The following is a 16,021-nucleotide window of genomic DNA, read 5'->3' on the forward strand; positions in this document are numbered from 1 at the left end:
CCTGAGGGGATCACAAGGTGGGCCATACTTACCAGACCACAGGAATCCTATTAAAGCCCAACTTCTCGTTATGTATAGGGGTGAATGGAAAGCTTATACTTACCCGATCCTTGGGAAAACGAAACTCCTCCACGGTCCAGCAGTGGACTGTTCCTGGTCTAGGGAGCCTGCTCTGGGCTTGATGTCAGGAACAGTTCACTATTCAGGACCGTGGAGGGGGGATACAGTCTTGTGTTGGAAGGACCGGACGATTTGGTAAGTAAATCTCCTCTCCCTGCACACAGCTCCACTTCATGGGAACACTTTGCTCTTTGCCCAGAGATGGGCTTTAAAGCTGAACTCCAGGCAAACAGCTAACATTATAGACATACATTCACCGGCCACTTTATTAGGTACACCTGTTCAGTTGGTTGGTAACACAAACTGCTAATCAGCCAATCACATGGCAGCAACTCCATTCATTTAGACATTTAGATGTGGTGAAGACGACTTGCTGCATCAGAATGGTGAAGAAAGGGGATGTGGGTGACTTTGAACGTGGCAGGGTGGTTGGTGGCAGACGGGCCGGTCTGAGTATTTCTGGGATTTTCACACACAACCATCTCTCGGGATTACAGAGAATGGTGGGAAAAAGAGAAAATATCCAGTGAGCGGCAGTTGTGTGGCGGAAAATGTCAGAGGAGAATGGGCAGACTGGTTCCAGATGATAGAAAGACAACAGTAACTCAAAAAATCACTCGTTACATCCAAGGTATGCAGAATACCATCTCTAAACACACCACACATTCAACTTTGAAGCAGATGGGCTACAGCAGCAGAAGACCACACTGGGTATCACTCCTGTCAGCTAAGAACAGGACACTGAGGCTACAATTGGCACAGGATCACCAAAATTGGACAATAAAAGATTGGAAAAACGTTGCCTGGTCTGATGAGTCTGGATTTCATCTCCGACATTCAGATGGTCGGGTCAGAATTATGTGCATGGATCCATCCTGCCTTGTATCACCGGTTCAGGCTAATGGACTTAGGAAGGTCTGTTCTCTTTGTATTGCTTTGTGTGAAATCCCTGGTGATCCTGCCAGTCCTCTTGCTTTCCTATGAAAAACTAACCACACTAAGCATGAGAGCACAGCGTGGTCAGTTCTCTAGCTTTGCTGGGAACTCAGCCTGCTCTTCTCCAATGATCAGACTTATATTTATAATGTTCTTTTTAGATCTACAGTGGGGGGAAAAAAAAGATCCCCTGCTGATTTTGTAAATTTGCCCACTGACAAAGAATCGATCCGTCTATAATTTTATTGGTCGGTTTATTATAACAGTGAGAGAATAACTACAAAAATATCCAGAAAAACACATTTCAAAAAAGTTATAAATTGATTTGCATTTCAATGAGTGAAATAAGTATTTGATCGCCGATCAATCAGCAAGATTTCTGGCTCCCAGGTGTCTTCTATACAGGAAATGAGCTGAGATTAGGAGCACTCTTCTCTTTCTCTCTTAAAGGGAGCACTCCTAATCTCAGCTTGTTACCTGTATAAAAGACACCTGTCCACAGAAGCAATCAATGAGATTCCAATCTCTCCACCATGGCCAAGACCAAAGAGCTGTCCAAGGATGTCGGGGAGAAGATTGTAGACCTACACAAGGCTGGAATGGGCTACAAGACCATCGCCAAGCAGCTTGGTGAGAAGGTGACAACAGTTGGTGAGATTATTCACAAATGGAAGAAACATAAAATAACGATCGATCTCCTTCGGTCTGGGGCTCCATACAAGATCTCACCTCGTGGAGGTTCAATGATCATGAGAACGGTGAGGAATCAGCCCAGAACTACACGGGAGAATCTTGTCAATGATCTCAGCTGGGACCATAGTCACCAAGAAAACAATCGGTAACACACTGCACTGTGAAGGACTGAAATCCTGCAGCCCCCGCAAGGTCCTCCTGCTCAGGAAATCACATGTACAGGTCCGTCTGAAGATCACTAATGAACATCGAATGATTCAGAGGAGAACTGGGGGAAAGTGTTGTGGTCAGATGAGACCAAAATCGAGATCTTTGGTATCAACTCAACTCGCCGTGTTTAGATGAGGAGGAGGAGGAATGCTGCCTATGACCCCAAGAACACCATCCCCCACCGTCATACATGGAGGTCCTATGACCCCAAGAACACCATCCCCCACCGTCATACATGGAGGTCCTATGACCCCAAGAACACCATCCCCCACCGTCATACATGGAGGTCCTATGACCCCAAGAACACCATCCCCCACCGTCATACATGGAGGTCCTATGACCCCAAGAACACCATCCCCCACCGTCATACATGGAGGTCCTATGACCCCAAGAACACCACCCCCCACCGTCATACATGGAGGTCCTATGACCCCAAGAACACCATCCCCCACCGTCATACATGGAGGTCCTATGACCCCTAGAACACCATCCCCCACCGTCATACATGGAGGTCCTATGACCCCAAGAACACCATCCCCCACCATCATACATGGAGGACCTATGACCCCAAGAACACCATCCCCCACCGTCATACATGGAGGTCCTATGACCCCAAGAACACCATCCCCCACCATCATACATGGAGGACCTATGACCCCAAGAACACCATCCCCCACCGTCATACATGGAGGTCCTATGACCCCAAGAACACCATCCCCCACCGTCATACATGGAGGTCCTATGACCCCAAGAACACCATCCCCCACCGTCATACATGGAGGTTCTATCACCCCAAGAACACCATCCCCCACCATCATACATGGAGGTCCTATGACCTCCTATGACCCCAAGAACACCATCCCCCACCATCATACATGGAGGACCTATGACCCCAAGAACACCATCCCCCACCGTCATACATGGAGGTCCTATGACCCCTAGAACACCATTCCCCACCGTCATACATGGAGGTCCTATGACCTCCTATGACCCCAAGAACACCATCCCCCACCATCATACATGGAGGACCTATGACCCCAAGAACACCATTCCCCACCGTCATACATGGAGGTCCTATGACCTCCTATGACCCCAAGAACACCATCCCCCACCATCATACATGGAGGACCTATGACCCCAAGAACACCATCCCACACCGTCATACATGGAGGTCCTATGACCCCAAGAACACCATCCCCCACCGTCATACATGGAGGTCCTATGACCCCAAGAACACCATCCCCCACCATCATACATGGAGGTCCTATGACCCCAAGAACACCATCCCCCACCGTCATACATGGAGGTCCTATGACCCCAAGAACACCATCCCCCACCGTAATACATGGAGGTCCTATGACCCCTAGAACACCATCCCCCACCGTCATACATGGAGGTCCTATGACCTCCTATGACCCCAAGAACACCATCCCCCACCATCATACATGGAGGACCTATGACCCCAAGAACACCATCCCCCACCGTCATACATGGAGGTCCTATGACCCCAAGAACACCATCCCCCACCGTCATACATGGAGGTCCTATGACCCCAAGAACACCATCCCCCACCGTCATACATGGAGGTCCTATGACCCCAAGAACACCATCCCCCACCGTCATACATGGAGGTCCTATGACCCCAAGAACACCATCCCCCACCGTCATACATGGAGGTCCTATGACCCCAAGAACACCATCCCCCACCGTCATACATGGAGGTCCTATGACCCCAAGAACACCATCCCCCACCGTCATACATGGAGGTCCTATGACCCCTAGAACACCATCCCCCACCGTCATACATGGAGGTCCTATGACCTCCTATGACCCCAAGAACACCATCCCCCACCATCATACATGGAGGACCTATGACCCCAAGAACACCATCCCCCACCGTCATACATGGAGGTCCTATGACCCCAAGAACACCATCCCCCACCGTCATACATGGAGGTCCTATGACCCCAAGAACACCATCCCCCACCGTCATACATGGAGGTTCTATCACCCCAAGAACACCATCCCCCACCATCATACATGGAGGTCCTATGACCCCAAGAACACCATCCCCCACCGTCATACATGGAGGTCCTATGACCCCAAGAACACCATCCCCCACCGTCATACATGGAGGTCCTATGACCCCAAGAACACCATCCCCCACCATCATACATGGAGGTCCTATGACCCCAAGAACACCATCCCCCACCGTCATACATGGAGGTCCTATGACCCCAAGAACACCATCCCCCACCGTCATACATGGAGGTTCTATCACCCCAAGAACACCATCCCCCACCATCATACATGGAGGTCCTATGACCCCAAGAACACCATCCCCCACCGTCATACATGGAGGTCCTATGACCCCAAGAACACCATCCCCCACCATCATACATGGAGGTCCTATGACCCCAAGAACACCATCCCCCACCGTCATACATGGAGGTCCTATGACCCCAAGAACACCATCCCCCACCGTAATACATGGAGGTCCTATGACCCCTAGAACACCATCCCCCACCGTCATACATGGAGGTCCTATGACCTCCTATGACCCCAAGAACACCATCCCCCACCATCATACATGGAGGACCTATGACCCCAAGAACACCATCCCCCACCGTCATACATGGAGGTCCTATGACCCCAAGAACACCATCCCCCACCGTCATACATGGAGGTCCTATGACCCCAAGAACACCATCCCCCACCGTCATACATGGAGGTCCTATGACCCCAAGAACACCATCCCCCACCGTCATACATGGAGGTCCTATGACCCCAAGAACACCATCCCCCACCGTCATACATGGAGGTCCTATGACCCCAAGAACACCATCCCCCACCGTCATACATGGAGGTCCTATGACCCCAAGAACACCATCCCCCACCGTCATACATGGAGGTCCTATGACCCCTAGAACACCATCCCCCACCGTCATACATGGAGGTCCTATGACCTCCTATGACCCCAAGAACACCATCCCCCACCATCATACATGGAGGACCTATGACCCCAAGAACACCATCCCCCACCGTCATACATGGAGGTCCTATGACCCCAAGAACACCATCCCCCACCGTCATACATGGAGGTCCTATGACCCCAAGAACACCATCCCCCACCGTCATACATGGAGGTTCTATCACCCCAAGAACACCATCCCCCACCATCATACATGGAGGTCCTATGACCCCAAGAACACCATCCCCCACCGTCATACATGGAGGTCCTATGACCCCAAGAACACCATCCCCCACCGTCATACATGGAGGTCCTATGACCCCAAGAACACCATCCCCCACCATCATACATGGAGGTCCTATGACCCCAAGAACACCATCCCCCACCGTCATACATGGAGGTCCTATGACCCCAAGAACACCATCCCCCACCGTCATACATGGAGGTTCTATCACCCCAAGAACACCATCCCCCACCATCATACATGGAGGTCCTATGACCCCAAGAACACCATCCCCCACCGTCATACATGGAGGTCCTATGACCCCAAGAACACCATCCCCCACCATCATACATGGAGGTGGAAACATGTTTTGGGGGTGTTTTTCTGCTAAGGGGACAGGACAACTTCACCACATCAAAGGGATGATGGACGGGGCCATGTACCATCAAATCTTGGGCGAGAACCTCCTTCCCTCAGCCAGGGCATTGAAAATGGGTCATGGATGAGTATTCCAGCATGACAATGACCCAAAACACACGGCCAAGACAACAGAGGAGAGCTCAAGAAGAAGCACATTAAGATCCTGGAGTGGCCTAGCCAGTCTCCAGACCTTTATCCCATAGATAATATGTGGAGAGAGCTGAAGGTTTGATTTACCAAACGTCAGCCTGGAATCCTTAATAACTTGGAGAAGATCTGCAAAGAGGACAAAATCCCTCCTGAGATGTGTGCAAACCTGGAGGCCAACTCCAAGAAACGTCTGACCTCTGTGATCACCAACAAGGGTTTCTCCACCAACTACTAAGTCATGTTATGTGAAGGGGTCAAATATCTTATTTCACTCAATAAAATGCAAATCAATTTATAACTTTTTTGAAATGTGTTTTTCTGGATATTTTTGTTGTTATTCCCTCACTGTAATAAACCGACCAATAAAATTATAGACTGATCGTTTCTTTGTAGGTGGGCAAACAAAAAAAATCAGCAAATCAAATACTTTTTTCCCCTCACTGTACATAAAAATGTTTTGCCTTTCATTTCTATTATAAACTGAATGGGTTGTTTCACAAGGTGAGGGTTTACATTAGACTAATTCTGTGCGACATCATTTGTATCTTTTATATCTGCCTGGAGGTGTGCAGTACAAGGTACCGGTAGTATTTAGAAAATATAATTAGAATACATAAGTGGATGAAAGTGGGTTTATAGTCTCAGGTTTAATTCTTTGACACTCTCACACAGGCCTAGAGGCCATAGTGATCTCTAGTGGTAGATCCTTCTCATCTGCTGAGAAAAGGTGTCTACACTTCCTTGTGGCAGATGGATCAGCACTGTGGGGTCACTGGCAGCCTACAAGCCATTCTATGAGGGAGGGTGCCATTTCCCATCATCCTCATTTCTGTGCTAGTCCCAACACTATGCTTTCCTTCTGCATGTAGACATCTGTGATTACCATAATGGGCAATACTCATTCCTGGGTCTGATTCATTGCCAAAGATCTCCAGCAAACAAGACAATTGGCTTCCACCCAATTACCTGTCTATCTCATGGTCTCCTTTCATCTTCTCCACCTTCAGCAGCAAATCATCAATTTTAAATGTTTTCCTGAAATTGAAACAAAAATCCATTAAAATCCATCCAATAAGTCAGCAGAGTCCTGCCATGACTAATCAATAGGCTATCCTCCCTTCATCCAGTCCCCCTAAGCCCTGCCCCCTCCCTCAGGTGACTGCAGATGTCACCAGGACCCGGCAGCAGCTGGAAAGCATAAGCTTAGGGTGAAAGACGGGACCGCGGCTACCTAGATGGTGGAGTTTGTCCAGCCAGGATCAGCAAAGGACCTCTCCAGTACAGCTGAGTACAAGAAAGGAGACATCTCATCCCCATCTCCCATGAGTGGTCCCAGAGACATCTCATCCCAAACTCCCACGAGCGGTCCCAGAGACATCTCATCCCAAACTCCCACGAGTGGTCCCAGAGACATCTCATCCCAAACTCCCACGAGTGGTCCCAGAGACATCTCATCCCAAACTTCCACGAGTGGTCCCAGAGACATCTCATCCCAAACTCCCACGAGCAGTCCCAGAGACATCTCATCCCCATCTCCCACGAGCAGTCCCAGAGACATCTCACCACCTTCTCCCACGAGTGGTCCCAGAGACATCTCATCCCCATCTCCCATGAGTGGTCCCAGAGACATCTCATCCCCATCTCCCACGAGTGGTCCCAGAGACATCTCACCACCTTCTCCCACGAGTGGTCCCAGAGACATCTCACCACCTTCTCCCACGAGTGGTCCCAGAGACATCTCATCCCCATCTCCCACGAGCAGTCCCAGAGACATCTCAACACCTTCTCCCACGAGTGGTCCCAGAGACATCTCATCCCCATCTCCCCCGAGTGGTCCCAGAGACATCTCATCCCAAACTCCCACCAGTGGTCCCAGAGACATCTCATCCCCATCTCCCACCAGTGGTCCCAGAGACATCTCATCCCCATCTCCCACGAGCGGTCCCAGAGACATCTCATCCCCATCTCCCACGAGCGGTCCCAGAGACATCTCACCACCTTCTCCCACGAGTGGTCCCAGAGACATCTCATCCCCATCTCCCACGAGTGGTCCCAGAGACATCTCATCCCCATCTCCCACGAGTGGTCCCAGAGACATCTCATCCCCATCTCCCACGAGTGGTCCCAGAAACCTCTCATCCCCATCTCTCACAAGTGGGCCCAGAAACCTCTCATCCCCATCTCCCACTAGTGATCCCAGAAACATCTCATCCCCATCTCCCAAGAGTGGTCTCAAAGATCTCATCCCCATCTCCCACGAGCGGTCCCAGAGACATCTCATCCCCATCTCCCACGAGCGGTCCCAGAGACATCTCACCACCTTCTCCCACGAGTGGTCCCAGAGACATCTCATCCCCATCTCCCACGAGTGGTCCCAGAGACATCTCATCCCCATCTCCCACGAGTGGTCCCAGAGACATCTCATCCCCATCTCCCACGAGTGGTCCCAGAGACATCTCATCCCCATCTCTCACAAGTGGGCCCAGAAACCTCTCATCCCCATCTCCCACTAGTGATCCCAGAAACATCTCATCCCCATTTCCCACGAGTGGTCTCAAAGATCTCATCCCCATCTCCCATGAGTGGTCTCAAAGATCTCATCCCCATCTCCCACGAGTGGTTTCAGAGATCTCATCCCCATCTCCCATGAGTGGTCTCAAAGATCTCATCCCCATCTCCCACGAGTGGTCTCAGAGACATCTCATCCCCATCTCCCACGAGTGATCTCATCACCGTCTCCCACACATGATCTTTTAGTGATCCCTTCACCATGTCCCATGCAGGAATCTCCTTTCCATGTCCCATATCTCTTCTATACAGATCTCATCATGTGGTCGTATAGAGAGCACAGAGGTATAAAAATAGACCGCATATAATACTTTCCATAATCACAAACGGCTGACTGTGATTGTCCAGACAATTCTCTGCACAGAAATATACCAAACATCAGGTAATCGGTGTCCTAATGGCCTTTCAGGGTCAGCTGGACAGCAGACTGACAAAGCCATCAGCTGACGAGGCCTACAGGGCTAAACCCATGAAATGAATATTGTGGGATTATAACTTACACCCATGAAATGAATATTGTGGGATTAGAACTTACACCCATGAAATGAATATTGTGGGATTATGTCATACAAACGAGCACATGAACATGTTACAAGACACCACAACAAGGGAAGGAGGAGAAGAGATTTCCCAGCACCAGAGAATCCCAATGCAGCTTTGATTTCATGCTTCCCAATGCAGGGATATAGGAGGAGAACCTTCCACCCGCACAGCACCACTACTTACCTTGTGACATTTGATCGGGAGTTGCGGTGTGACATGTATGTGAGCGTCCGATGCAAAAATATTGGCTGTGAATAAGAAAGGTCCGTCATAAAAACATTCTCCATGAAAGGTTGGGAGACATTTACTTCTACAGCAAAGACTTAACTTTGCCAGGCCTGCACCTCCTCCGCTCTCCCGACGTCTGAGGCACACCCCCCCTCCCCCCCCCCTATTTCTAATATTTGAATGTGAATAATCAGATCTTACTTTTAACCAATCACGGTTGGCTCTCTTCAATGAGAACTAGAAGTAACGTGTAGCAGGCTCCCACAGGTGTCAGACCCCCCCAAAGGAAACCCGGCACTCAAATTAAAGGCCAACTCCAGCCAATGCCTTTTTAAGAAGTTCCAGCAACTTAAAGGCGAGTTCAACAGCTGGGCGCACAGAGTTATAACGCTGGCGCCGCAGAGAGAAGGGGGGGGGGGGGGGGGGAGGGGCAGGGCTTCGTTCGCTCGCATCGCTGGACCCTGGGACAGGCGAATGTCCAATAATTTAAAGTCAGCAGCTACACTTTTTTGTAGCTGCTGACTTTTAAATAGGTGGAACTCCGCTCTAAAAAAAGGTTTAAAGAAGTTGCAAATCCTCGAGGTTTTTCAACCTTCTGTGTTGCAGCTGCCCCACCCCCCAGTGCCCCCCTTTATCTTACCCGATCGTTCTAGCAACAGGGACGAGCACAGCAGCGCTGTCTCGGGTCCTCATTGGTTAGACTGGTAGCAGCAGGAGCCATTGGATCCTGCCAATCAAATCCAGTGACATGGGAGCTCAATGGACGCAGCAGGACTCAGGAGCGCGCTCACACGAGTGACCCAATGGAAAGCGGCTCTCCCCGGGGGCAATTAATAAGGAGGAGCCAGGAGCCCTGCTGAGGGACCCCAGAAGAGGAGGATCGGGGGGCCCTCTGTGCAAAAGCCTTGCACAGAGCCGGTAAGTATAAAACAGGTTTGTTATTTAAAACAAAAAAAAACAAACCTTTAGGCCTCATGTACACAGCTACATGTACACGTTAAGGAGGTTTGTCACAATCCCTGTAAATGTCACATTTGCTGGACAGCTTGGTCTGCATGTATATTATACAGGAGAGATATAGAATAAAATTATATTAGATAGAGATATATATCTATATGTAGATATATATCTATCTATATCTATCTACTATACAGGATTTATATTAACCAGGATTATTACATTTTGCCCAGCATTTTACAATGTGAGGACAGTACAGTTACAATACAATTCAATTTGGGAGGAAGCAGAGGGCCTTGCTCGTTAGAGCTTACAATCTAAGAGATTAAATGTGGAGACAAAATAAAATGCAAAATAAAGATCTTAAAAAAAAAAAAAAAAACAACAACCCAATTGACACAATGTATCTTTGCATCCATTAACTCCACACAGACCCATTATTGTTCACTATAATGACCCATTCAGCTCCTAATCTAATGAAAAATATGACTTACCCCCCCAAATTTTTTAACACACACACAGATCTACATAGATATATATTTATCTATCCCCATCCAGCTGAGACTAGTTGAGCGCTGTGACCTCCACGCTGATCCTCTTTACCATTTAGCTTCCCTCTGGCACATTGTAAAAAAAAAAAAAAAAAAAAAAAAAACAAAAAAAAAAAAAAACCACACACACCATCTACTGAACAGTATCCCTAACTTAAAGATGGCACCCCCATGGGCAGCCCCGCCCGCCATGGCACCCCCACGGGGAGCCCCGCCCGCCATGGCACCCCCACGGGCAGCCCCGCCCGCCATGGCACCCCCACGGGCAGCCCCGCCCGCCATGGCACCCCCACGGGCAGCCCCGCCCGCCATGGCACCCCCACGGGCAGCCCCGCCCGCCATGGCACCCCCACGGGCAGCCCCGCCCGCCATGGCACCCCCACGGGAAGCGCCGCCTGCGATATCTGCACAAGGAAAGGGGAAGTTGGGGGTAAAGGAAAACATTTTACTTACAGCAATAAGATTTCTTGTCCTCAGAAACCGATATATCTGGGTGGGCTCTGCAAAGAACAAAAACAAGACGACATTACATAGATTGAAAAAAACCACACAAGTCCATCCAATAAAAGGGCAACAAAACAAATCATACAATTCTATATCCAAAGTTGATCCAGAGGAAAGCAAAAAAAAAAAAAAACCCAGAAAAACAATTACAAGGCCAATCAGCAATGTGGTCATTAATAGGATCTCACCCAGGTTATGGGAAATATGCTGATCATTACAATGAGAACATTCTTAGTGTCTTTAAAGCAGGCTCTAGTACCATCCTGTACAGTACAATTAGGATTATTTTGGGGGGGGGGGCAATATTCTGACCCAATCAGATGCTGTGGCATGTGCTAACAAGAACAAACTGACTGCAGAAGAGGTGTGACCTCACCAGGCAACTGCTGCTCCTTCACTGTCCAATAACAGACTGGCTCCAGGGAGGAGCTAAGGCTGCATCAATTAGAAGTCCAATCACCATCAGTCTATTGTGCCAGTGGACATGCCAAGAAAAGGATAAAAGTGGCACTTCTGTGCAATACCGTTACACAGAGCAGGTATTACTTCTTTCTTTAACCCCTTCATGTCCAATCCTTTTTCTGACACTTGTTACTTACAAGTAAAAATCAGTATAGTTTCCTAGAAAATTACTTAGAACCCCCAAACATTAGATTATGGGCAGGAGGGAGGGGCCAGGAGCACCGGCGGGGGACCTGAGGAGGATCGGGGGCCGCTCTGTGCAAAACCATTACAGGGCAGGGAAGTATAAACAGGTTTGTTATTTTAAAACAAAAAGAAAAAACAAAAAAAATTTAATATCACTTTAACATCTAGGGGCAATCAAGGGGGACTGTGTGGTGCCAAACTTGTGTTGTTCTGGAGGTTAGTAAGACTTTACGTTTCCCAGGGTACTGTTCTGACGCCTTTAACATTCCTAAAAATTCCCTTTAACATGGTGAATCATCGCTGAGGCTCGGCTCGTCTCCCCATCGGCGAGGCTCGGCTCCCATCGGCGAGGCTCGGCTCCCCATCGGCGAGGCTCGGCTCCCCATCGGCGAGGCTCGGCTCCCCATCGGCGAGGCTCGGCTCCCCATCGGCGAGGCTCGGCTCCCCATCGGCGAGGCTCGGTTCACCTGCGAATCCACTGCGGGTTCCCACATCGCTCCCAACTCGCAGGCAGTTCTGACTGCCAACTGCTGGGGGGTGTCAATAGAAAGTTAATGACACCCCCAAATCAGTTTGCATATTTCAGTGCCAACTGTCACGTCGGACAGGAATTGGATCTCATAGGTGTGAACAACCCATGCGGTCCGATTCAGGTGCGGACCAAAAAAAGGGTCCTGTGCGAGTTTGGACCGAATGCGATGGGAATTGAGCCGTACAATCTGTATGGCTGAGTTTATATCGCATGTGATCTGCAGTGTGAATCTCATCTGATGTTGCACAGCGCACTAATGAACCCAGCCTTAGTAATAAATGACCGCTGAGATCTAACACTCTACAGACTATTCCTGCAGTTTCCTGTCAGAACAATGTTTATAAATAATGCTACTTTGTATCGCTCTCTCCTCTTTCTGATCAATAGTTATAATCAATGTTACTTTATAAATATTGATCAGAAAGAGGGGGGAGAGATACAAAGTAACATTGTTTACAAATATTGATCAGAAAGAGGGGAGAGCGCGATACAAAGTAACATCTGAGCAATATTTATAAACAATGTTACTTTGTATCTCTTCCTCCTCTCTTTCTGATCAATATTTATAAACAATGTTACTTTGTATCTCTCTCAGTTCACACTGAGGCAACTTTTCAGCCTGACAAGTTGAGCTCCACTCAGGGCAATAGAACTGTTCTAATTGAAGTGACTCAAGACGCTCCGACTTAGAAAAAGGTTCCTGCACTATTGGGGGTGACGTTGGAGCGGCTTGCATTGACTTCTATTAAAGAAGTCGTTTGCAAGCCATGCTTAAGTTGCGCGTTGCGGGGCGACTTTGAACCCGCCCCAGTGCAAACCAAGCCTTTCTGATCAATATTATTAAACAAGGTTACTTTGTATCTCTTGGGTGTGAACAAGGTTTACAAAGACAGGTGTCAGGCTGTGTTTTTGGACAGCAGCAGAGGTGTGACTGGGGCTGTACTCCTATATTCCAGTCTATGGAGAGGTAGAACAAAGGAAGCAATCATGAAGGATTTAGAATAGATGAAGGAGTAGTGAAGGTGAAGTAGACCTCCACAGAGGTAAGCATCTCGGTGGGTGAGAATATTTCTATTAAAATTAAAGTGATTGTAAAAGGTACATTTAATAAACAAACATCTCTATACATACCTGCTCTGTGCATTTGAATTGCACAGAGTGGCTGCAAACCTCCTCTTTCTGGGTCCCCTCTCCTCTGTCCAGTGCCCCTATGGAAAGTCGCTTCCCATGTGGGGCACTCGTGCGTGCTCGCACCCGAGCCCCACTGCTTCGTCCATTGACACAGACAGCGGGACCCAGAAGTGAGGGTGGAGAAGAGCTACAGACGCGCACAGTGCTGGATCCAATTAGGGTTCAAGTAAAAAAAGGGGGGGGTGAGGGGTGAGGGATGCCGGCACACAACAATTTTTTACCTTCATGAAAGGAATGCATGAAGGTAAAACATGTTTAGGCTTTACAAACCCTTTAAAATTCACACTGAACACATTGCTTGGCATGATTTGGCATTTGTGTGTCTGGAGTTCACCATTAAATCGTCATCCCCGACATAAAAAAAAAAACCTCAGAACATCCTAACTTCCCCGTGTCATGTAAATCACCACAACGTCTTCTCACACAACCCCGCCCCCTTTTTTATAATAAAGTCTTTGTCGGTGATCAGAAGCAGAGGACACCCTGATCAAGTCCTCATAACTAAGTGTATGTTGTATGATCCATCACTCTCAGGAGGAATCCAACGTGTGACATCGCTCCGTATAGCAGTGTGTGCAGCAGGAAATCCCTTCCCCCTGCCTGTCTGCCTCCTGTGTATAGGAGGAGAGCGATGCAGACAGGAAGTGAAGGTATAGGAGGAGAGCGATGCAGACAGGAAGTGAAGGTATAGGAGGAGAGCGATGCAGACAGGAAGTGAAGGTATAGGAGGAGAGCGATGCAGACAGGAAGTGCTGGTATAGGAGGAAGTGGTGATGTGATGTGACCACGTGTTCTCCTCAGAACACACCGCTACTGAACACGTGTGCCTCTCTATGTCCATTACAACATACAACTACCATATCGCAACTCTGACACCTCACAAAAGGATATGAATACCACAAATATAGAACCTTTTAATTACTTCAAGTGGTTCTAAGGCCCCTTTCACACTCATGAGACTTGTCCTGCGACTTGGGACTTCAAAGTCACATGACAAGTCTTACTCCTCGAGTTCCAATGAGCACCATTCATATCGGTGCGACTTCAAAGTAGTCCCTGCACTACTTTGGTCCAACATGAGGTCCATAGACACAGGCATTGCTTCAAGTCGCATCAAAATCACAACAAAATCGTGCAACTTTCTGTGAAAGGAGCCTAAAGCCTCAAGGTTTTTGACCTTTGTGCATTCTATGTAGGGTTGTCCCGATACCGATACTAGTATCGGTATCGGCACCGATACCGAGCATTTGCCCAAGTACTTGTACTCGGGCAAATGCTCCCGATGCTTCCCCCGATACCTAGAGGACAGCTGTGATCGGCGCGTGGGGGAGTTACAAGATTCTCCCCCAGCGGCTTTCACCAGCTTTAGTGACATACAGCTGTGATCGCTAACAGCTGACTGTCACTGCATCCTCCTCCGTGCCCCCTCTGTTCCTCTGTGCCTCTCCGCTGTCCCCTGCATTCCTCTATCCTTATCTGTCCCCTCCGTACTCCCCCTCCGTTCCTCTCTCCTTATCTCTCCCCCTCCGTTCCTCTATCCTTATCTGTCCCCTGCATTCCTCTCTCATCTGTTCCCTCCGTTCTCCCCCTCAGTTCCTCTGTCCTCCTCCTCCTTCCTTTGTGTATGGATAGAGTCAGCTGACTCTGTCCATTCACATAACTGAAACATTGTAATCTCCTGTGATTACGATGTGTCAGTTTATGAATGGAGAGAAGCCGCTGTCTTCTCTCCATTCATTCTCAGTGCAGCTGACGCTGCAGAGAAAGGGACTGGGGAATCTCTATCCTCTGTCTCTTTCTCTGTCTCAAGGGGGAGATATCAGAGGTCTGTTAAGACCCCTGATATCTCACCAAAGCCCCCCAACAGGGCTGATTTAAAAAAAAAAAAAAAAAAAAAAAAACAATAAATAATAAAAAAATATTATTGTAAAAAATAAAAATTGTAAAAGAAAACAAAAAAAAAAACCACACACACATACAACGTTCACCCCCCCCCCCCCCCCAAAAAAAAATAGCAAAAAAAAAACTGTCACGTGACATTAAAAAAAAAAGTATCGGTAATCGGCATCGGCGAGTACTTGAAAAAAAGTATCGGTACTTGTACTCGGTCCTAAAAAAGTGGTATCGGGACAACCCTAATTCTATGCATTAAAGTGATACTAAAGTGGGGCCGGCACAGCGGTGTAGCGGGGCCGGCACCGCAGTGTAGTGGGTAGTACTAGCAGTAAAAAGGGTCGCTGGTTCAAATCCCGACCACGACACTACCTGCCTGGAGTTTGCATGTTCTCCCTGTGTGGGTTTCCTCCCACATTCCAAAGACATGCTGGTAGGTTAATTTGCTTCAGTCAGTATGTCAGAATGTCAGTAAGCTCCTTGAGGGTAGGGACCGATGTGAATGTACAATGTATATGTAAAGCGCTGTGTAAATTGACGGCGCTATATAAGTACCTGAAATAAATAAAATAGTCTTTATTTTGTTAAGGTGGTTGTAAACTCTGTTACACCACCTCAACCTACAGGTAAGCCTGTAATAAAGGCCTATAATAAGGTACTGTGAATATCTCCTAGACCTGCCT

At 48.4% G+C, this 16,021-nt stretch overlaps 1 protein-coding gene across 2 annotated transcripts in view; it reads right to left on the minus strand.

Annotated features, from left to right (window-relative positions):
- Positions 1-16,021, minus strand: part of SUZ12 (SUZ12 polycomb repressive complex 2 subunit) — a 56,772-nt gene that overhangs the window by 20,428 nt on the left and 20,323 nt on the right. For both annotated transcript variants that reach the window (XM_073607098.1, XM_073607097.1), the window contains exons 2-4: positions 11,024-11,070; positions 9,018-9,082; positions 6,690-6,758 (exon numbers count right to left, since the gene is read on the minus strand). In XM_073607098.1, the coding sequence (XP_073463199.1) occupies positions 6,690-6,758; positions 9,018-9,082; positions 11,024-11,070 (181 nt within the window). The remainder of the gene's footprint in view (positions 1-6,689; positions 6,759-9,017; positions 9,083-11,023; positions 11,071-16,021) is intronic.

This window comes from Aquarana catesbeiana, linkage group LG12 (genome assembly GCF_042186555.1).
Source record: "Aquarana catesbeiana isolate 2022-GZ linkage group LG12, ASM4218655v1, whole genome shotgun sequence".
Taxonomy (NCBI): Eukaryota; Metazoa; Chordata; class Amphibia; order Anura; family Ranidae; genus Aquarana; species Aquarana catesbeiana.